The sequence below is a fragment of the Syngnathus typhle genome, linkage group LG14 (genome assembly GCF_033458585.1).
Source record: "Syngnathus typhle isolate RoL2023-S1 ecotype Sweden linkage group LG14, RoL_Styp_1.0, whole genome shotgun sequence".
Classification (NCBI taxonomy): Eukaryota; Metazoa; Chordata; class Actinopteri; order Syngnathiformes; family Syngnathidae; genus Syngnathus; species Syngnathus typhle.
In genome coordinates, this window is record NC_083751.1 from 10,224,891 (window position 1) to 10,249,637 (window position 24,747).

General features: G+C 46.5%; 1 protein-coding gene across 3 annotated transcripts; it reads left to right on the plus strand.

Moving 5' to 3' along the window:
* Positions 1–4,166: 4,166 nt before the first annotated feature.
* On the plus strand, positions 4,167–24,580 carry bcar3 (BCAR3 adaptor protein, NSP family member). 3 transcript variants are annotated; one of them, XM_061297944.1, is made up of 17 exons: positions 4,167–4,403; positions 7,462–7,648; positions 7,745–7,978; positions 11,407–11,449; positions 20,410–20,538; positions 20,715–20,840; positions 20,929–21,045; positions 21,133–21,368; positions 21,453–21,553; positions 21,631–21,765; positions 21,842–22,033; positions 22,212–22,783; positions 22,976–23,091; positions 23,209–23,380; positions 23,461–23,572; positions 23,662–23,865; positions 23,947–24,580. In XM_061297944.1, the coding sequence occupies exons 2-17, from the start codon at positions 7,470–7,472 to the stop codon at positions 24,123–24,125; spliced, it is 2,847 nt and encodes a 948-aa protein (XP_061153928.1). In that variant the 5' UTR covers positions 4,167–4,403; positions 7,462–7,469; the 3' UTR covers positions 24,126–24,580. The 3 variants fall into 3 exon arrangements, with proteins under 3 accessions (XP_061153928.1, XP_061153930.1, XP_061153931.1); XM_061297946.1 differs by lacking the exons at positions 4,167–4,403; positions 7,462–7,648; positions 7,745–7,978; positions 11,407–11,449 and adding an exon at positions 14,675–15,049; XM_061297947.1 differs by lacking the exons at positions 4,167–4,403; positions 7,462–7,648; positions 7,745–7,978; positions 11,407–11,449 and adding an exon at positions 18,396–19,521.
* The last annotated feature ends 167 nt before the right edge of the window (positions 24,581–24,747 follow it).

Sequence of the window (24,747 nt, forward strand, 5' to 3'; positions counted from 1 at the left end):
AGCGGATTTTTCACTTCTAAAAGTTTGATTCGAGGGGGCAGGACATCTGCGTAGAGCCGGCCCCGGGACAAGCCGTGGTGAATCGTCACGAAAGAAAAACTTTAATGACTGCACGTAGCTTTGGCATTAGAACACTCATGATGTGATGTACAAAATACACTTGATAGAATTTTTCAAGTGTCTGTCCTGTTCTTGCGTATTAAAGTGTGCCTGCTCCTCCCCTCGTCCTGCTGCTTTCATTAGCGCATTGTTTGGCGCAAAAACAAACACACCGGCCGTCACTCTTCTTCAGCCTGATCTCGAAAACGACCCCAGAACAACCTTGGGCAGAACTGGACGCACGCAAGATAAATGACACAGACTGTGTCATGGCGGGACCTTCACGACTCAAACTCGTACAGCTCAAGGACTTGTTGTTCTGTCGCCTCAACTATAACAAACTCTACTCTCGTCTCATCTCCATTTGTGTGCAAATCCAAAGTGACATGTTATCTTTATCTGCTCATCCAATGCTGAACCACAATACGAACTCTCAATCCTGTCCGGGGGTGTTGATTCAATGGCTGTGGACAGTGATTCGTTTGTAATTTGCAAAAACCTACCAAAATTTCCCACTTTGCTCCATTTGCTTTGTACTCTTACGTGGAGTTGCAAAGGAGGCATCCCGAACCGTATGCTATTCCAGCATATCAGAACTATCAGGAGCTTTGTTTTAATGTTGACTTAATGTCTGGCCAATGATGGTGCCATGGTGTCTACAAGCTAGGTCATGCGCTGCTAATCCTTGATGGCTGAGAAGCAACGAGCTGGACATTGTTGATATAATATCCCGAAAAGGGGCTGTGGTGGTGCTGATGTTGAAAGGCCTCCCTAATGACAACTATTGAAAATGGCCGCATCATAGCAGGTGACGACGCCAATGAATGTCAAGTCATTCAAATCCTAAAATATGTCATAGGGGAGCATTAAAACGCAAGGTAACTTGAAATGTATTCAGAGGGACTGTGGCGACACATCATCGCTAAGGACAGGACACCGAGAACATTAACTGCCATGACTGAGGATGTGCAGGGACGTAGCGCTCAGGCAATTACATTAAGTGAGACGAAGGGGACGCATGGTGCTGAGTGGACCCAGAATGTGTTCGATGCTTCGTGCAGGACTCCTCACTCACATTGCATGTGTCTTTGTGCAGCTTTGAGCAGTCCTTCCTCCATGAACTTAATCCATTTGCAGTTTAACCTCATGGAGGGCAATGGATGACCTGTGTTTGTTTCTACTAGTTACGAGTTTACAGAATGGACACGAGACACACAACACATGGCGTCCAAAGGATGCCTAAATGCAAACTTGATGTCATGGCAGCAAACATTAGACAATAATCAATGATGGAGAATTTTATTTCAGTGTGTTTTTTCCAGGAATCCATCTAGAGAGTTTTCTTGCCATCTTTCATCCAGATGATACTTTTAAAATCGGAGCAGGCAGGACTGTCTGCCACACAGATGCCTTTTATTCGGGTTTAGTTTTTTCACGAACATTACGAGCAGTTTAGCTGCTTGCGATTCCACCGGGAGACAATAAGAGTAGTGGATTGTTCTTCAAAGATAATGGAAATGAAAGCGGGGAAAAAAATGAAGCGCGCAGCTGCGTTTGATAGCGTCAGACAAAACGACACAGAGCAAGTTTGTCTCACGCTCGAGGTTATTTTTTTGTTTGTTTACGAGTCCAAGCGCGAGCTTGTACGCGTTCTTCTAACAGGAACCGAGAGCGCGAGGTCATCTCCCGAGAGTCTTCTTCTTCTTCTTTCTGTGGAACTTTTCCCTGTGGCTCGGACCTTCACCGGTTCCCATGACCGCATCGTCTCTCCAGAGTGCTGCCGCAGCATCCGATTTCTCATTGAGTACGCTGCTATAAATAGACTCATCGAGATGCAGCCCGCCGAGTGAGACAAACCGGCTTGTCTGTTAACAAAAGCAAATCACGGAGGGACTTTGAAGGGAAAAACAAAGTTCAGCTCGGTCGGCCAAGACTGCATTAGAGGACAATCTCCTCTTCACTCTGTCACTCTAATGCCTTTACTGGCTGCGCTTTCCAGATCCAAGGGCATTCGTTTTACCAATCACATTAGACTGCCACCAGTCGACCAATTGAATTAAATTGCAAAATAACATCTGCGCCAAGCACCTTTCAGCAAACTAGTTTTAGGTTTTAGGAGACACAATTTTTCAGGGCCGCTTCTTGCTTAATCACCACTTGCACATTTGTGTCATAAACGGAACATAAATAAAATAAACTAATAAATAAAACAGAGTCAGTCCCCAAGTAGCCACTTCCAGCAGTGATTTGTAATCAGGTCGGCCAATTTGACATCACCCGCAAGTGGAGCTCTTACAGTTCCTTATAAATGTACTTCATGCATGTTGACCTTGTAGATTGTGCGCTTGTTTATTTTATATCACGTGCTTGTTTAACCACTGGACATCCGACTTGGTGTTGTGAAGGAAAGCTCCATTTCCTCTCCACCAGGGATAGACTTGTCGACAAGATTTGTGGTTAGCTCCACAGTGCGTGTTCTTACTTTATGTACTGTAAATACCTTCCTCAGTCCAGTTGGTGTGTACTGTTACCACAGAGCACAGACAATGTCATCTGTGTAATCTAGCATCTGTCAAAGCAGAGAAGATCCAGTCCCGGAATCAGACAATTCTGAGAAGCGTTCACACGGACAGTCAATGAACCTGAGGTGCGCATTTTGGTGGGTGGAGGCATCTTACTCTTTTAAAAATCCCCACCCTTTAAGACCATTGCAGGAGTCACAGCTACGATGGCAGAAGGATATAAAAAGGCTCAAGGTACGGCGAGGAGCCATATTTGTGCAGAATTGGAGGAGTTCATTGGAATCCACATCCAGCATATAGCAGGAAATCGACAGGAGTCACCATAAGTGAGGCAACTCAGCGCTAGATTTTGAGCAACTCAATCTGAGGCTGTGAAGCAAGAAGGATGGGGAGTGGCCAAACATTTAGCCGTTTACTCTCAACACGTTTTTGACAGAAGACACCCGCTGGATAGTTTGTCAGAGATGGGGAGTGCGTGCAATGAGGGAGGCGGAAGGGGGTGAAGCTGAGAAGGAGGTGGCGTAGGCAGTGCCACGGCCCCGTAAAGTATTTCGAATACCACAGAAACCATTTGAATGCCGACAAAATGACTCTTTAAGGCCTAAGGACATTAGGATATTATCAGGAAGTGCAGGAAACGTCTGTCACGGTGTGAGCTTCCGACTGTGTGTACGTAGAAAGGCGTGCAAATAATATTTTTGTCTTCAGACATTTCTTGAGGATAAAGCCTTGAACTTGTGTTGTGTGCCGTTAAGCCAAGATCAAGCAGAAAAAGTCTAAAAATACAAAGTAGGAAATAAAAGGAAGATGGGAAGGAAATGTTGCGATGGAATTTACTCTCAATGAGAGAACATGCTCATAATCAGAAGAAGGTGTCATGAACGTTTCGTGATTTTACGGACGGTGATTTCAACCTGACTCACCGCAGGGTTCCTGGAACTCGCACCCTCCCACTCACCAAAAATGCCAGGTATTTTTTAGCGTGTGTGGAGAAGAAATATGGACTCTGCTACTCGCATGCGCCCAAACATACGTGTTATTAATGTTAGACAAAATGGATTCACAGGTGGACAGAGGCCGGACAGTGTTATCCTTATACTTCTGCTGATCTCGCACTTGGCGATTCTCTTGAAATAGTTTCATCCATCATGGTCCATTTTTAACGCCCTTGTGATAAGAATAGATGGCGTGCTGACTAAGAGTCAACACTCCCTGATTCGAGTGCTTCAACTTCCTCCAGTTTGACCTAATTAAGTTGCTCAGAAGAATCCAAGCGGTGAGTTTCCCTTTCATGCTTTGGCCACACACAGCAACGTGAGGTCACACATCCGAAGCCGGTCGCGTTGCGTGCGAGAGGTCCCGCGCAAAAAGGCAGAGAGCAATGAAATATGAGGCCGTGTGGGCAACACGCTTAAGAAGAGATGAGAGGAGGAGAGTGGCACTTGCACAGGGGAGTTTTGTTCAGTGCTGGGGGGCAGGAGAGGAGTTGTGGGCAGGGCGGGGCAACAGGGTGGGGGTGGTTTGCAAGACGCAACTTGGCTAAAAGAGAGAGAAGGAAACTCCCCCTGCACAGTAGATGAGGAGGAGGGGGCTCGCAAATCACTCCTAAGAGGGGGGAAGAGAGGAAGAGGAGGGAGGGCAGAGCTTGCTGGAGTGCACCACGGCTTGTTGTTGCCTGTCCGAGAGTTGTTGTCCTCCGGCCGGCTGCTCATCAGACCATGAGCCGGCAAAAGCGTGATCGAAGAATATAAAGACGGATCAGAGCAAAGCGACAGGAAGCAGGTGAGTCACTGCGTGTTTCATGTCATTTGCTCTTCAGGCTATTTTCATCTTTTATTGTCACTGCTCCCTTTTTTAGAGTCTATGATTCAGGCTATTTGTGAGTGTTATAATTGGGGGGACATCCTAAGGCGCCGTGTGGAGCTGCGCTTGGGCGAGTTCCTGCTTGAAGCCTCAGCCAGGAATAATTGCAAGATCTTGATAAGACTCTCTTTGGGTTGGTGAATTGTAGCTTAACTGTTTGATGGAGTAAGGCTCACTCATTCACTGAAATGTCAATATGACGGACGTTTTGTAAAGCCATTACAGCTTTGATGTGAAGTGGTGACAGTTTTGTTCAGGAACACTTTGACTTTGACCTCTCGGTCGATTATGAGAACGTGTCTTGAAGAGAGATGCTGATGGAGATGGATGGCCGGCTGCACACACGCGCACACACACGCACATTGCTGGGCCCACATAGTGAAGAGCGCAGTAGGACACCTCTTTCTGTGTCCAAACAAAGGCCGGTTCTGAGCCGCAGTCATGTGACAGTTGTTGCCATTGTTCACTTCAGGCCAGGGGTGGTTTAACTAATGCGCAAATGTTGGATGCCAAAGCAGGAAGACACTTTTGGCTCGCCAGAGGAAGCCGCAAATTCCCAAGCATGTTCTTGTTTGCGTTCTGCTGCCTTCCGATACTGACAGTGTTTACGTGTCAAAGATATGACTCCATTTAACACAAAGGCGTGGTTCGATTCTAAACTTGGTTCCTGCGAATTGATTCTGTTGAGGCTTCTGCGATGGTCCGTAGAGTCCCAAATGATGAAAGCCAAATTGAGAGGGTGAAACTCTACTTCCGAAACAGCTTAGAGGTGCCATTATATCGTTATTGCTGTTGTGCTATTGTAATATTATTGATATTGGTATATTGGTCTTTTATTGGGAGTAAGCTGCCCGCTGTTGAAATGTTTACAGTGCCGTTTCCTCTTCCTGTTCATGTGAACGTGTTTCCCAGCCAACGCTGTGTGCGCTGTTGATGTGTTTGCTTCTTCCGACCTACGACCCCTTATGTGAGTTCACTACGTGTCAAAAGTTTTATTTGTCATTAAGTGGATGTTTAAAAAAAAAAAAAAAAGAGTCGCTAGAAGGACGTGTTGTCCTGTCAAGCTCCGTGACCGTCATTCCAACGGTGGCGCTCATGGCCAAACAAAACACCAGATTTTAAAATGGTTGCTTCATCTGCTCAAATTGCAAACAGCAATCCAACTGTTTCACATCCTCAACTTGTCTGCGCAGGAAATGAAATCTGACTTTGCCTACTTGAAGCACAAATGCCTCAAAAGACGACTGCTGACATAAAAATAAATAAATAAATAAATAAAAAAACACTAGTTCCTGCTAACCGTTTGACAACAATTCTAAAGTGTTACGGAAGGAAGGCCCATAAACGGCGACCGTGCACTCGGATTAAAAACTGGCGCATCGGGGTGAGTCTACTAGGGGAAAGATGGATGCTCCCCGTATGGATAAAAAAAGCCAAGTCAGTGACATGACGTCTAATAAAATGTGTAACTCAAGACTAGGGCAAATACAATTCCACTCAACTTGCAAATTAAAAACGAGATTGAGTGAAGTAAGAGAGTAGAACGTCTGTGAATTCACTCAGTGATAGTGATCCTTTCTTCCCCAAAGAAGGGATGCGTGTCAAGCAGATGGTCGGGGCCACACAAACACACAGCTGACCACCCCCGGGGGTCTTATAATAGGTCCTCTTGTCGTCGTCGTGGCCCTCGCAGGAATCCCCGGTCCGAGCCGAGCCGACGCGCCTCAGCTGGACCTGAATTGCTTTTACGGCGGTTTATTTGGGTGAATAAACTTTCCTTGTCATGCTGAAAAGGCCCGCGGTGGTCAGCTGTGCCCAATGCTAATCCTGCGTTTGCATTCTCATTGGCATTCTCGTCTCAATAGAAGGGCCCCCCGCTGCTCTCTTTCCTGTTTCAAGTGGTTGAAGGGCCAGAATACACAAGGTCACTTGAACACATATTCAAAACCCAAGTGGGCTTTAGAATTGGTCCACGATATAGCTAATTTTCAATTCCGAAGTTTCAATTCAACAGGGATTCAGTCGAGTCATTTCGTAAATCGAGAAAGGCTGACCTGGCACCTGTGGAATCTTTTACCAGTGCATCTATTCTGGAATGGATTGATGATTCTTTTGGCGCGTCCAGGATGACGCGTGATGAGTGATTCCATGCAGATCGTTGAGTCATCGTCACGCAGCGGGGGAATTTAACAGGAACAGATTTCCATCAGAGCCAAACAATTTGGTCGCCGCCATTATTCTCAGCGGACACACCCCTGTGAATAAATAAAGTCAAGCGATATATTTTATAAACAAGCTTGTCACACTTGTATTAAAGTACAACCCCCAACAATGCTCAATAGGCATTTTGAAACTGAGGACACCAACTGTTGAAGTGTTGTAAGCAGGTCTGGACTGCCGGCAAGCCAGCCCAGTCCGCACATTAACTTGCTGTGGTGGGATAACACGGGATGGAATTCATCTGCCTCATGTCGAACATTCCACTGTTTGTTCAAACCATTCTTTCACTTCACCACCCCATGTGGACTATTTATAGACATCCAATTTGGAATTTAGAATTCTTAAAGCCGTGCACTCTATCTTATACTGATCAGTCTGATAACAGTAATTATGTAACATAACAATGACATCACATGTCTTATAAACTTATGTTTGTTTTTGTATTTGGAAGAAATAACAGATTAACATCCAATAAACACTGGGATCCGTTTAGTTCCCTTTGGAATTGACTTGTGGACACAACAAATGGTCGTCACAAAGTCACGCAATGATTGGAATGACCGTTGTGAGAGGAATGTGTTCTTTAAGTCCACGACAATGAGAAAGGGTGTGTGAGTACAGAGAGCTGTTCTGCTCACTCTCTGCATTTACATTACTTTGTGTCGAGTTGCTGAGCGTTGATTTACGCTCATATTTGTCACACAGGTTGAGCTGAAGATGATGATTAAGTCCATTTCAAGGTGTTGTTGTTTTGCAGAGCGGAGGATGATGGCCGAGGGGCGTTTTGCCAGCCTGCCCAGGTCGCTGCATGCACATCACACGTTAGGAGGCGCTGGCCACATGCACGCCCCCGCCCTAGGCGCTCCTCGCGGGAGTAACTGCCCCTCAAGAAAATTGCAAGCCTCCGTTGCCTCCTCCATGGATCTTCTCAGCTCGAGACCGAGGTGGGCCAGATGATTCAAACTTCCTCATCAAAAAACTAGTCCTTCATATTGCAGAGAACGATGAAGCAAAATAAAAGTTTTTCATCTCTTTTTTAGTCCCGTCACAGGATGTAACGGATCAGAGTTCCCCGTTGCTCCGTACCAGCCTATCTCCATTCATGGAACGCTGCCTCGACGCAAGAAGGGAGGAGACGCCAACATCTGGGACACCAGAGCCAATCACACTCTGCCAGTGCTTAGGCGGACATCTCCCCTGCTAGCTGGACAAGTTCATCAGTCCATGACCTCGCAACCGCTCCAAAATATTGTCGACGACTTCCACAGTTACGGGTAGGCAAAAGTAATCCATATGAACTTGTTCCATTTCACGAGCCACAACAAGTCAAGTCAAGTCAAGTTTATTTGTATAGCCCTAAATCACAATCAGTCTCAAAGGGCTTCACATAGACAGACATTCACAATTATTCTCAAAGCATCCCCTGATCTTAAGCTCCCAACTTACAACATCAAGCGCAGCTGCAAAAACAAATGTCACTTTGCTTGAAGAAGGTAATGCTTGTGGTAGACTCAAGTACGTATTACATGTTGATTATTAAGAAGAGTGATGGGACATTGAGATTTCCTGGGAAATACCGTCAAAGGGATCTTTTGAAAGTGGGACCATTGCTGTTGTTGAACATTTGCAGATGTTTGGGAATTTTTGCACAGGGCAACCTTGAAGCTCGAACCTCCACCGGCCAGAGAGCGTGGTTTCCCCTCCGACCGGACAGTACGGAGAGATTCCGTTGGGGTATCAACTTCAGAAGGAAGAGAGAGAAAAAGGCTTGTCATCCTTCATCACGTCTCACCATCTTTCTACGGCTCCAATTACAGCCGACTGTATCTGATGTAGCCAGCTCGGAGCGCAATCATAGCCCCTAGCATCTGGGTTACCTTTGTAGGTCAGGGTGTGGCAGGCCTAGATCATACATGACTGTCAACTCTTTGTCTGCATACTCAGTCTTTCTAGATCCATTTCATATGCCGCTTGCTGACATATAGCCGGACCATTAGTCCAAGTCACCTTGGACCAGTGCAGGTGGCTGGGTGAGGAACAATATTATTCTCTCAGCTCTTTGGTTTAGTCTACCCAAGAAGTTGTGTTTTCATTCGTCTGCTTCTTCAGGCACGAGCGAGACTGATAAGTGAAGGGTTAAGACATCACACCAACATGTTGACATGTTTTCTCAATCAACACTTTGTCAGTGCTCCTTGGAGTCTTTTGAAATATGCTGCCACAAGCTTGGCACACCTCCGTCCAATTGGGCAGTTGGATTTGTTCGTTTTGATGGTGCTTCTCGGGAGCATTGTTGGCGCATGCCAATTTCAGATCTTTACAGAGACATTCAATTGGAAGTCTAGGCTTGGACCGGGCGCCTCGATGACATTCGCAAAGCTGTACAAAAGTTGTCTGCCTGTTGCTATCTGGCTTGCTGATTTGAAACCGGCATTTCTCACTAATTGCCTTTCTATAAAAAGATAAGGGAGTATGATGTCATTGGTATGCAAGCAGTGGCCAATTCATCATGACTCTCTAATGCTCACCCCGTCAGCTGACCTTTTACCCCTGACCTGAGTTTGCTCCTGATTGGATAGTTTGCCTTTCTGTTGACTCCCAGTGGGAAATTTTGCAGACCACCAAGTGAGGTAAGATAAGGAGGAGGCTGAAGACGGCAAAGGAGGGAGTGGCTGATATATGCATCTTTCCCTTGAATCAACAAAATGATGCTTTTCGTGTCATCATTCAAATTTGCCTCCGCGTGAAACTTATTTTCAACTCCAACAAGCTGTGCAAAATGTATGTTTGCACCGGGGACACCTTTAACTAGCAAATCTTTTTTGACACTGACATCTAGTGGCTGCACGCTGCCACTGCATGGCTTCGTCTTTCCATACACACACACGAGCCCATATGGCGTCAAGTGGCCCACATGCGGTGATGCTAAATGTCATGTGGGGAAGCAAAAGTACAACAGAAGCCAGGAAAAGACTGGGCTGAGAGCAGCCGCACCCCTTCCTACTTTGGACTCTTTCTCGCTTTGTGCAGCAGCAGGTCGGTCTGGTGGTCAAGCAAGCAGAAAGCCTCCCATGCTGGCTCAGCAAAACAAGCAGAATAAAAACGGCAAAGTTAGCTGTGGTTAGTTTGCGCAGACGGGAAGGCCAGCATCGCCCTCCGCATTCCAACCGCACTTTGCGTCTAGTCCTTTTTCTGCTCTTGCTCAGCTGCGGCTGCATTCGGTGTGACATTATCCTCCACCTGACCGACGTCAATCTGTGTTGTAGTTTTGCAGATCAGAGCTAATTGACAAACGGGAATGCAAGTGAATGCCATGGGAAACTTTACGACGGGCAGGTGGACTATGGTGAACGTTCGGGGATGTCCACTGAGTTCCGAATTGAGAGTGCGCAGTCGGGGTCGTGCGGCATTACGCAACATGATGCTTAGCCGGCTTGTCATTTACAAGAAAGCAGGGCTCATCATTTTCCGACACGGGCTCTTTATTGTCAAAACATTCGAGCGTGCGTACAGTCTTTGAAATGGCGTCGTACACAGTACGTCGTTTAAAATTATACTCCGAAAATGAGAAGCAATGCTCTTTTTCATACTTCTGGGCAGGCCCGGCATGCGGGGTGTCAACAACTGGATGCGATAATGACTGCGTACAGTGGCGGCCATCAAAAAAGCAAACACGCTGGCACGCAAACGTCACATCTATGCGAAAATAACTCTTTTTAGACTCAGCCCACTTGTGGCTCAGTTATGGAACAGCGATTGTGAGAAAGCCCCACAGTGCTATATAATTACCCATTTCCCGCACATGCACATGAAGTCTATCTTCTTTTCGGGAACCTTCTCGAAAAGGTCTCAAGATTGTAAGTGCTTTTTGTTTTGTGCAGAGCACAAGCGAGCATGGCGGGCGTCCCAATAATGACCATAACGCGCTGTGAATGCAGCCTTCTGTTCTATTACGTAATGAAATCCCACTGGATATTAAAGTCGAAGGGTTTACAGCTCAACATGTTTGGCTTGTTAAGTAGCGGCCTTCGCTAATATTCCCATGGGAACGCTAGCTTGAAGGACTTTAACCGGCAACCTGATTGATGCAGGCCAGGATTTGCGCTAATGACCTCTTTGGGGCCTCCTAGAGCAGGTCTGCACTTCAGACTTGAGTTGCTTAGGGCAGAATGTGGCCAAACAATCATTTCAAAGTGTTTCTTGGGCCGAGGCTACTTAAAAACAAAAAAAAGCGGGCATCGCATCTGTGTTTTCTGAGCGCTTGTGTGTGAAATTGTCAGTGGACTCACAAGGGTGGGCGTGTGGCCGGGATGTGTGTTATGATGGCGAGGGAGGGAGGGAGAGAGAGAGAGAGAGAGAGAGGGAGAGGGTGAGGGAGAGAGAGAAAGTGAGTGCGACAGGGAATGGGACAGAGAGACTTGAATTAGAAGCCGCTAAGTATGAACATCTACTTTTGTCTCTCCCACGAGTCAACTTTGGCGAGCCGCATGCCTTCTTGACGCGCATTTTGCCACAAGCTACTCGACAGCAAAGATGATGCGAATGCTTGTTTGAGAAGGAACATCATCGCTCGCTGGCTCGCACGGGACAGGCGCTTTGCCGTGGGAAGCGGAAAGGAACCTGGAGAACAAGGACAGCTTGTTGGCGGCTAGGACGAGATGTGCTCACTCAACCGGGCCTTTTCTCTATCTGTGTTCCCCAGGGAGCCCGCAGCCGCTCGTGATGCCGCCGCGGACTACGTCAAGGTAAGGTCACTCGCCACAAAGCATGAGGACAACGCTCACTGTTCTGCTCGTTCTACTCTGTACGGTTGTTCCTTATCACAATTTGTGATGCACAAAGTTGCCGCCAACACGTATTCCATTCCTGTTGTCATGCCACATACTATTTGTTATCTTCTCTAGACTGTCGGTACAAAGATAAAAATGCAGAGACATAAACATACAGTCCCGAAATAAGATTACAGTTTATTTCTGCACGCTGTCAGAAGGTCCCTCATTGCGTGCGGCATGAGTCACTGAGGTTGCAGTTGTTTAAAACCACAGAAATTCCTTCCTCCTGGAAAACTTTGCAATCAAAACGTTAAATAAAGCTGAAAAAAAAACAAAAATCTGTTAAAATCTTTAAAAAAGTCAAACAGATGTCAGGCGGTCACAAACTAATATTTTTAGAATAAATTATTCAATCGATTAATCGAATAAAATTTTATTGTGCCCTAAAGTGTATTACAAAACCATTTCTCCTGATGACTCATTAACCAATTATCTTGTTCAATATTCTGCACTACAAGCAGCTAAGAAATGTCGACGCTGCTGATGCTAATAAAAATGTTATTCATGAGTAAAGTTAAATTGAATGATACATAATAATAATAATAAGGATAACAATAATGAGCTTTTTTTTCTTTTTTCTGTCTCTCATTTTACTGATTATTCCTCTCCAGTTTTCTGTTAATTTTGCTGGACAAAGAACAACAGAATTTTGTCAAGATAATAACTGGAGACAAAAAGATTCACTTATTCCTCACTTTCTTCTTTACGTGGACAGTCTCCCTCTCACTCTTTCACTCTCATTTCTTCCACTCCAACCTCCCTCCTGCTCTCCACCTAACTCTCTTTCCTCCCATCTCTTAGCACATATGTTTGGATGCTGACACCTCAGTGTGAAAAGCAAACTTTGTCTTTTGTATGCACGCACACACACACACAACCACACACACGCGCAGTTCTGGTGTTTTGTCGGTCAAATGAGGACCGTGAGCAAGAGTCAACAGTGTGCAGCTCTTACATAATAGGTGGCAAAGTGTAGCTGTCAGCCAGTCTTCCAGGTGTGTTTGCGGTGTGGAAAATGAAAAGTCCAACAGGTACACGGGTGGGTGGCCTCGCATATTATTTCCGGCGAGAAGGTCAAAAGTGCACGCTGTGGGTGAGGTGCATCACGAATGTAGCGGGGGTGCCGAAGGATGAAGGACGCTCGTCCGAGCGACTGTGAGGTCATTCTTGATTGAGGGCAATTTGCAAAATGGCCGCCCCCTAACAGTAGGTGGCTTCTGTGGCCTCATTCATGTTCCACAAATGTAATGCTGGGGGATTGCGGCAGAATTGATTTCCTCTTTAAAAACACGATGGGAGTGACAAGATGACCCTGGAACAAACTGTGCTCGACCTTGTTTTAATGGGAGGGAGAAATGTGCAAGTAGGATTTAATTGGCGCTTTCAATGGAGGATATGGGAGAGCGATGCCGACAACGAATCTGTGACTTGAGAGAGAAAAAAATCGTGGCTCAAGTCTTGCCTAAATTACGCCCGTCTTTGGTTCCCTTTGAAGAAAAAGCAGTGAGTTGCTTCGGCAGTTCTCAAAACAAGCACCTTCTGTCTGTGTGTGGTCTTGGCTTGCGTTCCTCCGGGAGCCTTTTTGTTCATAGCATTTTGGAATAATAACATTACTGACTTATTTTTGTATAATTAAAGTATTAACTCGTGACCGCGTCAACAAAGGAGTGCAGACGGTGAACTCTCCTGCCACCCGGTGGTCAAGCTTTGTTATGACAAGATGAGCTGTTGCCGTCAGTTTGAGTTTTGGGATCATCGGAGTGACCTGTCAGGGGGTCAACACCGGATCGGCTAACGAGCACCCGGCAGCTTTACGCTCGGCCGACCCGACCCAACTGGGGCTGCGCTCGTCAATGACAACCGATCGATTGGTGACTTTGTCTGTCGGTAAGCAGGTCGCACGCTACTGGCTGGCCAACAGTTGTTTCGGAAGTGCCTGGTGGGCTCTCATTTGCTTATTTACAAAATCCACTTAGATCTGAGTGGTATTTGCAGGTCTACTGTCGATCCAGAAACACATTTTTTAGCTAACATCCTTCTTAGGTAATGTGAGTTCTCATGTCAACGGAGCGGAGCCTAAGGTTAATTGGGTGAGCAAAGTGGGTCACATGCCAACTACAGCGCGCAGCCCACCGTCTAAAATGAAGACTCGATTGTTGCCATGTTAGCACTTGAATGAAGCGCTGGCATCATCAGAAGATGCTACGACAGAAGCTCACAAATGTCAAGTTGAGCCACTTTGCTGTATACGTGCAGATGTTTTTTTGTTCTCATCTGCAAATAAAAAACGCACGCTTATTTGAGGTTCTTTAGACCACAGATGTGTTCTTTTCAGACTGCATTACTCGTCACATTTTACAGTATAATGACAGTGTTCTATTTTGAAAAAGTACAATCTTCTGCGATTTTTATGGTTTCCAAAGTTGATGTTGTGTGCTTTCTTTTGCCTTGTTGGAGCCCTTACTTGAAAAACAACAGACGAGTTGAAGAGGTTAAAAGTTTGCTGTGCCTTGTTGTTTCTTAGCGCATTCCTGAGATGACGGACGTGCGTATTTTAAGGTGGCCGTATATGCTAGCTGGTGATTTGGGGCCGCTGCGGTCGGTGATGCCGTACGTGTTGCTCCGGGGAACATTGGACGCGTGTTTCCTCCGCGGATCCTCCGGGAGCCCGCACTGTAATTACCGTCTTTGCTCCTTGTGGCAGAAATGTCTTTTAAGTGCCGGGGTCTCACTCCGAGCGTGTTTTCTTCAGTTTACACGGCCGCGCTATTAAGATAAGCGAGGGCCTGCCTGGCTCGCATTGTTCAAGTTATCTCGATGGCCTTTGATGAGCTTGAGGCGGCCTCTGTGTGGCCCAAGCAAGTTCTTCCTTATCAAAAGAATCCCAGACCAGAAACCTGGTCTGATCGCTCACAGAGTTAAAGAGAGCGGACATCAAATACGTCATCAGCAGCGCTATGCACAAGAGGCCAGAGAATAATTTCTCCATTGATTTCTCCATCCGGCATCATCCGTGCGAGGGAGGGGGCGTTTGCCTTTGGGCCACTCCCAACAGTTGGAGAAGTGATTGGTTCATAACAAACCATGTGTCTTTCTCAAAGCCATATTTGGAAAAAAGGGGGGGGTAGTAACAGAAAATGATCAGCGAGGAGGCAAGAGGGGAGAGTGGTGGACAACTCACTCCGCAGGGGACTGTGGAGGAGCGAGACAGCGGACCCGGTGACAAACGGACTTGTCCTCAGGGTGCTTGATGACAGTCAAGCCAATTGTGACTGCCGAATCTAGCGGACAAAATTAAACAGCTAAGAGCTTTACTGGACCTTCACTTCATCCCATGGAAGTTGGAATAGTTTGTGTCGTCAAGGCGACCGTTTCCGGCTGAGGAGCATCGCTGGCTTATTTCCCGACACAGGAGAAAAAAAGCCCCTCAAAATGTCAGAGCGATGTAATCTGAAGAGCCTGACGGCAGCTCTTTGCTGCTTCTACCACAATAACTCTGTCATCAGCGCAAAGGTGAGAAGAAAACGTGCACGTCCTTGCCCAGGTTTGAGCGTGTCGGGAACATCTTCATCTCATTTCACATGAACGAGGAAGCAGCTCTGAGCCAATTGCTTGTTGAATCAAAGTGGCCAGCGCACTTGTGACTGCTGACAAAATCAAATTGCGCTGAATTCCCCTCGTCTTTGCCTTCAAACACTGGCCTTTTATCATCGGGACCAGACAGCGGCATCAATGAGCGACTGTGCGTGAGCTTCGTCCATAAGTTGCGCACAAGGCGGCAAGTGTGCGGCGCAGAATGAAGGCGATGGCCTCCGCCAGTGTGATTCATGTCCCGCTTGTCATAGTTTTATGACGTCAGCCAAATGACGCCATGCCATTAAGCTGATTTGATGGAGCCAACAAAGCGGCATGCTGGCCTTCGACACGGCTTTCCGTCTATACTCGTAGTGGCAGCAAAGTCGAGTCTACTTCAGGTTTGGTTCTTTTCTAAATGGATTCAAAGTGGGGTGGTGGGGGGCCCGCGAACATTCCAAGCAACAAAATGCAGTAACATAAAGCAACTGATGGGGTCATGAATCCGAAGGACTGTTTGGCCAAAACTTTATGGCCTCTAGCTCTTGATTTTGGAGTCGGCTAGTCAAAGCCCAAACTCGAACCCTATTGAATTGCGGCGGCGTGACCTGAAAAAGGTTGTTGGATGCTTGAAGACGTCCAGCGTCGGGACGGACCGCTAAATCACGGACTGTCGCTCATTGCCACTCGCTAAATGCTAAGCGAGGCTACGCCAACGACCGTGTAATTGGTCCAGCAGGGAGTTGGTATTTAAAGTGAAGGTCTTCAGAGTTAATGTTTAAACCAAAGGGGCTGGAAATGTCACATTCCTTCACCCGGTGGATGCGACGACCTTTTTGGACGAGCGAAGAAGCGGCAAATGTTGCTGTCATTGACTTGGCAGTGGCAGCGTTACGTGTCCATGTCTTGGATGGTCTCTGTCTGTTGCGACTACTTTCTTTATTTTCTAAGACAACATTTGTGCCAGCGCTCTTCCTCCATCTTCACGGAGGCGCCATCTGTTTTGGCTGGGCGCTGGCCATTTATCCTCAAAGGCTTTGTATTGTTCATCTGTGTGGATCTCAACTCACAGTGTGACCCATTTAGCATTTCGGGAATAAATACTGAGCTTTTGCGTATCGTCCTACATTGTGGACCCACTTGACGCTTTCACTAAGAGGTATTTGCTCTCTCTGGAAAGAAAAAAAAATCCTCTTTATGGCCTTAAATATAAAAGTCTCAAACTCCCAGGGCAGAGAATTACTACGGCTCTGTGGACTCAACAAATCTCAATTGCCTTTTCTTGAAACGGAAAGCTATCAACTGTGGCTGTCTTGGGAGCCAATCAGATGGCAAAAAAAAGAAGCATCCACTAATTTGTGAGTAAACAGGAAAGGTGGGGCATTTTCAAGATAGCAAGATTTCTCATCAAATGTTTCCCAAGCTCGCAAATCGAATAAGTTTCATGCCATTGCCATTTGGATGCACTTATTGCAACTCACCTCAGCTTCTTGTGACAGTTGGGGAGAAAACTGGGGGGGGGGGGGGAGTTTCTGCAGGACAGGCCGGAAGCTTTTGGAGCCCTGCAAAAAAAACGGGAACAAATGGATACACGGGGGCAAGGAGGAAATGGCACAGACACAGTCAAGCGAGGACTTGTTGTTTTAAGAATGACGGTGTGAGGATGATAATGTGCAAAGAAGGAAAATGCTTATCGGCTGCTATTGAGCTTAAAGAGCAAAAATATGTTTTTCATCATTTCATGTGGTTTGGGCTGTATCTGTGGTAAACAAAGGTCACTCAGTGCCAAAGACTAGAATCCTTTCTGCCTTTTCTCTGCTTGACTGAACTACAGATCTTGTGTTTTACAAAAAGTAATGTGTCCATTGTCCTAAGTCGAAGGTCTTGTTGGATTTTGTAAAAGTCTCTTTAGTTTTCATTGAGTTTTGTAATCTCTGAAACAAATGGGATCCAAAGTGTGCTGTCATATGCATTCAAGGCAAGAGGCTCTGTTCTAATGACTTTAGAGCAGCGATGTCAAACTCATTTTTGTCATGGGCCGCATTGTACTCATAGTTTCCTTCTGAGGGCCATTATGACTGTCAATACTTTATATTATATACATTATAAGATACGCAACAAACTGATTAATAACTCACTGAAATCAGAAACTAGTAAAAGTGTTCAAATATTTTAAAAAGATGTATGGTAATAGAAATTACTAGCAATATCTGTGGTTTTTAAAAGTGAAGACAATTTGCAATCTTAGTATTGACACATGTAGTTGATCCACAATTTGTCTTTGCGGGCCACACAAAATGACGTGACGGGCCGTATCTGGCCCCCGGGCCTTGAGTTTGACACTTATGCTTTAGAGCGATGGCGAGACGCATTAAGTAAAAAAAAAAAAAAAAAAAAAAAACGTTTATTTTAAAAATGCTTTGTCAAAGTCAAAGTCAAAGTCAAAGTCAGCTTTATTGTCAATCTCTCCACGACAACACACAAAGAGACCGAAATGACGTTTTTCTCTATCCCACGGTGACGAGACACATAACACGATAGACATACAAGTACGCGACACAATATAAAAACAAGAAGGCAAAAAATTCAAACAATCAATAGTAAGAGTGATGAATAAATAATAAATAAACAGATAACACAATAAATAAGAGGAGCAAAACGGAGCCAGCAAGCATAGCGCAAAAGTAAAAAACATCATAAACAAAAAGGCACAAACAATAAATAATAAGAGTAATAATAAATAATAAATAAACAGATAACACAACAAATAAGAGCCAGTGTGCATACAGACAGTTCAGACAGTAAAAGTACAAGACGCTACGCAGAACGGGGGAGCGAGTTCAGGATCCTAACAGCCTGGTGTACGAAGCTGTTTGAGAGTCTGGTCGTGCGGGAGCGCAGGCTTCTGTACCTCTTCCCAGAGGGCAGAAGCTCGAACAAAGAGTGAGCGGGGTGACTCACATCACTCACAATCGTGGTCGCCTTGCGGGTGAGATGGGAGGTGTAAATGTCCTTCAAGGAGGGGAGCGAAGCACCAGCAATCTTACCAGCTGTGTTCACTATGCGCTGCAGGGCCTTCAAGCTGTAGTCAGTGCAGCCGCCACCCCACACAGCAATACAGCTGGAGAGGACGCTCTCAATGGTGCCGCGGTAAAATGCAGTCATGACGGCCGGAGGAGCGCTCGCTCGCCTGAGTTTCCGCAGGAAGTACAGGCGGCGCTGGGCTTTCTTTGCCAGTGATGCGGTGTTGGTGGACCAGGAGAGATCCTCACTGGTAAAAGGAATGGAGAGCAGGAAAAGACACAAAGACAAAAGGTTTGGCTTTGTCAGAAAGGTTCCAGGACCAGCGTCGCTTCAAACAGTTTTTCCCTTCGGCAAGGCTCGGACGACAAAAAGACGCCAGGGTCGCGGCGGGACAATTTGCGACTTTTATTTTATGGAGTGATGCGGCAGTGTTTGACTTTGTTTTGACCCGCTTTAATGTGTGTCTCTCCGTGTTAGTGGCGGGGGAAAAAAGACACGGGAAGTGTGTGTAAGCGCACGGGCACTTATGAAGGGCTTTTAACATCTGCTCTACCTGCTTGCAATGATAGTGGTGGGCATGATTCCATTTGGAGCGGAAGATAATCATATTAGCGTGGAAAGCGAGAGGGCCAAATGGAGGTGCGGAGTTGCGGCCAACGTATCGCCGGCTTGAAATAGCAGCAACAGCTAAATGAATATTTGCAATATTACAGCGGACATTTTGATTTGTTAGCACTTGGGAGTGGCCTACCATAAAAAATATTTTATGGCACCTATGCAAGATTATTTTGCTTTTTACTTTTATGTTCTGCCTGCCCTTTTTGTATTTAGGTTGCACTCATTTTCTATGTGTGGGAATCTCCCATGGCAGAATTCAATTCAATTATGAAACTCTATCGTGGATTTGTGTGTTGTTTCGAAACTATAGATGCTCACCGTCGACCATATCACACTGATTCAAAGCTCGGTTTTACCAATAAAATACAAACAACCTCATCACAGAGGGCAGAACTGCAAGCGAAGCTGTGAAGAATCAAAGAGTTTATGTTTCGGTTTTGCATGTGCAGGTGTGCAGGTGCATATGGTGTGTGCGTGCGTCAGGTGAGGGTGTGTAGGAGGACAGGTCCGGCCGGGTCGTCTTTGACAGTGAGAGCGGTGTCACCCTGACATTGGGAAGCAGTCAGTGGAAAACCAGGGAGTAGAGAAAAGCACAGCAAAAGGATGTGTGGGTTTGTGTCCGTTTGCGTGCGCGCCAATGTTCTGGATGACAGAAAAAGAGCAAAGGACCACACACGCGGCTGAAGAATCAGAGTTTGCATATTGGCTATGAAGAGTTCGTTTCCGAAAGTGAAAAGGTCGGAACCATGCAGAGACCAAATAGCTACCATGTAAGTGTATGCACTGAGCGTGATATGTTTTAGAATCTTGGAAAAAATGCATTTTAATTGGCACTTGGTTAATAAGTTACCAGTTGTCAACCTAGAAATGAGAATAAATAACCATAAAATAACATAACTTGTTCAGTTTACTCACCTGGCATATTAGCGCAACTGTAAGGCTCTTCTCATTTGATTTGTGGCGATTTTCAAAAGTGGTGCGTTGAGATACGAGTGACTCGACTTGCAAGCTTTTCCAAGGACAAGCAGTCGATGGGCTTGCTAAATGTTAAAAAGACAATTGCAAACAAGCGGACTGGCGTTGTTCTCGCAAGTGGCGGCGTTTTTACCCTTAAAGCAACACAAACACGTCCATGACAACACTCACAGAGATATTTGTTAATCCTTTTCGAAATCTGGCAGATCCTGCCGCACTGTGCCGTAGAAGAGTCCATATAAAGCCGTCCGTTTGTTTTCTACTGCCTCCAAGTGGCCACAAGGCGCACAACACAACGACCAGCGCACAATTAATTATTTTTCTTCTGATTTATTACCCAATTCCTGTATAGATTTTTTTTTATCAAGTATAATCTAATTGATTATTATATAATTTGTTTGGTTTAATACGCAATTCCTGTATGTTTTTTCATCATGATCTAACTTGTAAAATATAACAGTTTTCTAGTTTAAAAAAATGGCATTTCCCACCACGGAAGAGGGTTGTTACGTGTCCTGAACATGGTCTAGGAAGAAATTAAAGATAGCATCGCAAGGCACCGCCGTATCTGCATATTTAATCCTTGCATATTATAATGATTGCACCACAATTTCTATGAGATATTTATATTGTTGGAAGCCTGCCCGTGAACCACAATTTATTGGTGTGTATTGGTATTGCAGTTTTCCCACGACCAGTTTATCCTGGACGGTCCATCAGAGAAGCTTCACAGAGAATTGGAGGAAGAACTGAAGATGAACTGCGATGAGCCCAGAAGCCACGCCTGGTACCATGGAGCCATACCCCGGCAGGTATCCCATCAGAATTTCTTTTTCGTCCCGCTCTAAAGGAGTCCAGCCACTGACTTGCTGAACTACATCACAATTGCATCTACTGACTCTTATTGCTGCCATTTATTTTGCGTAGCTCAGTCATTAGTGTGCACTGACCATCTGCTGGGATGCAGTAACGCTTTGTTCTGCCCTAGGTTGCCGAGAACTTTGTGCAACGAGATGGCGACTTCCTGATTCGCGATTCGCTGTCAAGTCCCGGAAGTTATGTTCTAACGTGTCAATGGCGAAATACAGCCCAGCATTTTAAAATCAACAAAAAGGTAAACCAGATTGTCTCCAATGTTTGTTTTTTTTAAACTGCCACAAACTGTGTTGCTGCTCTTCATTTTTCACCTTTTGTCACCCCAGGTTGTGATGCTGAACGAAGCCTATTCCAGAGTTGAGTACCGTGTGGACCGAGAAGGTTTTGACAGTGTTCCCGCTCTCGTCAGATATTACGTCGGCAACCGCAAACCCGTCTCTCAGGTGAGTTTCCAAGCAGCCTCGCATCTGCCGAGAAATTAAGAACAAAAAGTGGAAAATACCATTTCATTGTCATGTCATTTGTTGCAGGTCGTCGGCGCAATTATCTTCCAGCCCATCAACCGCACGCTGCCGTTGCGCTGCTTGGAACAAAAGTACGGATTATCCGGTTCCCATCGAGAGGCGGGGCTGATGGAACAGGAGCGGCGGCGTCAGAAGCGCCTCAGCCTCAACATCGCCAATGGACACGTCCAAGACAACACGCACGGCGGACACGATGGCAGCCACTACCACCACAACAATGTGGCGAGAGGAAGCCCTCTCAGGTTGGTTGGGAATGCATTCGCTGTGTGCCCATCGTCGCTTCAGCCTCCATTTGCCACTTGAGTTGACATTCTAATCTGCTCAAGGCTGAAGGATCGTTGCGGCAGCCAACCGGCGAGTCTCAATCAACTCCCGGAGAAGCGGCGGCCGCTTAAAGCGCACCAATCAGAGAGCTTTCTACCACTTGGTTCGTAAAGATAACATTTGATCATCGAGCACCCTGAAAGAATGGCTGGCAAATAGCTTCTTATCTGTGGCATCCAGGATCCAGAGCCCAGAATCAGCAGCATTCGGACAGCCATCTCCTCAGCCCAAACTCCAAGTCCCCCGTGTTCCGGACGGGCAGTGAACCGCTGCTGAGTCCGTCAGTCGCACGGAGGTTGGCAGAGCCAATGGCGGGTCAGTTCACGTTGGTCAGGTCACCCGAGCGATGTCACCATGTATCAGCTTTGATCAGCTTTGGGCATTCTTGCAGGTCAGCCGATCCGGGGCTCTGACAGCCAGCTGTGTCCCAAACCTCCACCCAAACCCAGCAAGGTTCCGATGGCACGCCCGCCTCACTTTGCCGGCCTTCAGCTTCCACGTCTGGCCTCTGACGCCTGCCCCAGCCGGTCTTTACCCACTTTGGACTCCACATGTGGGGAAGCCCCTGTTTGGAGGACGGCAGGTCATTGTTGTGGCGTGCAGTCATGTTTTGATCATTGTCACTCAACACAGTCGGTCGTTGCAGCTACTAATGAAAGTTAAAAACATGCAAAGCAAACACCATTTGTCAGCAATAGCCGTAGGCTTCTCTGGCCTCATCAGTCCGAGTGTTGTCTAAGGTTCTCGATGTGCTTGTTCAGGTCCTCCTGCACCGCCGGCAAAGTCCGTCCACGCAGACTTGCAAAGCTCCTCCAGCTGTGCACTACCGCAGATTCACTACACCAGCTCTGAGGCAATAACGGGCCGAAGTGAATGCCTGGCGCTGACTCCCGCAGACCTCAGGTCCCGCAGCCCGCTGGAATGGGATGAACCAAACTCTCCTAACTCCATTCCAGACGCCCACGAACTTGAGCGGCTGCCGTGCAGCTATGTTGACAGATTGAGGCAAGAGGGTGAGGCGCCCGATGCGACTGGAGCGCAGAGAGGGCTGGACCGAAGCTCCTATCATCATGCCATTGAGGCTTTGGAAAACACCAGCGAGGAAGAAGAGGAGGACGCGGGGAGGGAGGAGCAGGAGGACGAAAAGAGGAACATCTTCCTACGGCCGGTGGTGGAGACTGAGTCGGCGTTCCGGCCGACCGAGTTTGCCTCTCGACTTCTGCCGGCCGAAAATAAACCGCTGGAGATGTCTGTCTTGAAGAGAGCCAAAGAGCTGCTGTTGAGCCACGACCACCACAGCATAGCCAAACACCTGCTCATGGCCGACTGCCAGGTACGTTCCCATCTCCTAACATCAAGCCTGATCTTCAAACCGTCCGTCTTCCAAGAACTGTTGAGTTATCCTTAAAGTTACTGCCAACCATTTTGACACTTTCAAGACACACGATATCGTGTGCGATGATATTGACACCAAACCACCAAATAAAAAAACGGACTTTCCTTTCATCTAAATTTTGTGCTTCAGGTGGCAAGGATACTTTATGTGTCGTCTGAGCAGAGAAGTCAGATGGGGGTCGCATCTGGCCTGGAACTGATCACCTTGCCACATGGTCAACAGCTGAGACTAGACCTGATGGAACGGTATACATCTCAACAATTGGTCGACACAACCGACGATTATTTTCAATCCTTTTCAAAATAAAATGCTTACGGTGGCATGACAACGCAGCCTTCTCATCAACATCCCATCCCTTCTAGACACCACACCATGGCAATAGGCGTGGCCGTGGATATTCTCGGGTGTACGGGCAGCCTGGAGGAGCGAGCGTGCGCTTTGAACCGCATCGTCCTGGTCGCGTTGGAGCTGAAGGACACTGTGGGCGACTTATTTGCGTTCACCGCCCTCATGAAGGCTCTGGAGCTGCCGCAGGTAGCACACAGCAGCATGCGGTGCATTGACATTGATCACAACTTAAGTTGCTGATATACAAGCCGGATTGTGTTTTGCAGATCAGTCGTTTGGAAGAAACATGGACGGCTCTGAGAAGGAATTACACGCAGACTGCCATCAGCTATGAGAAAACTCTCAGACCTTTCTACAAAAATCTCTATGAGGGAACCGGTAAGTTGAAGAAAACTTTGTTTCATTCAATGGCAGGTTGATAGGTCAATGTTGTCAAATGTTGGAATCTTATTTTCACCTTGCGTCAGCTTCCTGTCCTGCTGTGGCGTGCGTCCCCCTCCTGTTGCCTCTTCTCTCTTTGATGGAGCGGCCATCGGTCTCGCCGGAAGGGGCGGAGCTCTGGGAGACCAGTGACCAGGGCTGTGACATCATGCTACGTCACCTCGAGGTTGCGCGCAACGTCGCACACAATGCGCACATCTACACTGAGAACGCACAGAGAATCATGCACGGTAAAACCAAAAGAAAAAAAAACAACTGGATTGATGATCAGGAAGGCATTTTGCAGCAGACATGTGGTTGTACGTTTTCAGGGTTCCATTGTGACGAAGACTTGCTGGAGGTGTTCAAGACGGACTTTCAGCTGCGGCTGCTGTGGGGGAGTCGCGGCGCTTCGGTCAACCAATCAGATCGCTACGGCAAGTTCAACCTCATCCTCACTGCATTGTCAAGGAAGCTGGAGCCCCCGCCCAAAACACACACTTTAATTTGACCTCCCATTGGCAGCAACATTCAGACGGACCGTTTCGGTTCAGCCGTGTAACCTAACATTGACGCAACATCATCAAATTCGAGAGTTTGAGCGTCACGGCGGGCGCTCAAGGAAGACCAACAAGATGCAAACGGGGACAAAACTTGCACTTTCTTAGAGAGCAGACATCGTATAGAATGTCCATAGAAGTAACTGTAACTAAACAAATATAATGCATAGTTTGTTTCTTTACTCAAGACTCCCAAAACTAAATGTCCTCCTGCTAAGGTTTAAAAGAGAGTAGACCTGTTTGTGTGTACATGTGAAGATACACACAAGTACTGTAAGTGAACGAACGTTGTACATATGTGAAGTGTTGTGTACATACAGGAATTAAGGAGAAGAGAATGTCAATAAATTTGAATGTTTATATTCTGAACTACTGGAGTAAGTTCGAATAAATATGGTACATATTCTGTGGAGTTTTTTTTTTTACATCTGCAGTGATACTGACCGGCAGAATAACATCCAGTTGTTCCCAAAGATGATCTTTTTTCTGAAACAATTTTACGTTTACGGACTTAAGTAGGAGTCAAAATTTGGGTGCGTATTATACATGGGTACAGGCTTTTTTCCTGCATTG

What these genes read in the sequence shown, in the direction of transcription:
- bcar3 (XM_061297944.1), top strand. Translation starts at nt 7,470, where the DNA reads ATGATGGCCGAGGGGCGTTTTGCCAGCCTGCCCAGGTCGCTGCATGCA. An exon ending in CCGCCGCGGACTACGTCAAG is followed by an intron (nt 11,450 to 20,409) that starts GTAAGGTCACTC and finishes TTGGTATTGCAG; the next exon opens with TTTTCCCACGACCAGTTTAT. An exon ending in AGACTAGACCTGATGGAACG is followed by an intron (nt 23,092 to 23,208) that starts GTATACATCTCA and finishes CATCCCTTCTAG; the next exon opens with ACACCACACCATGGCAATAG.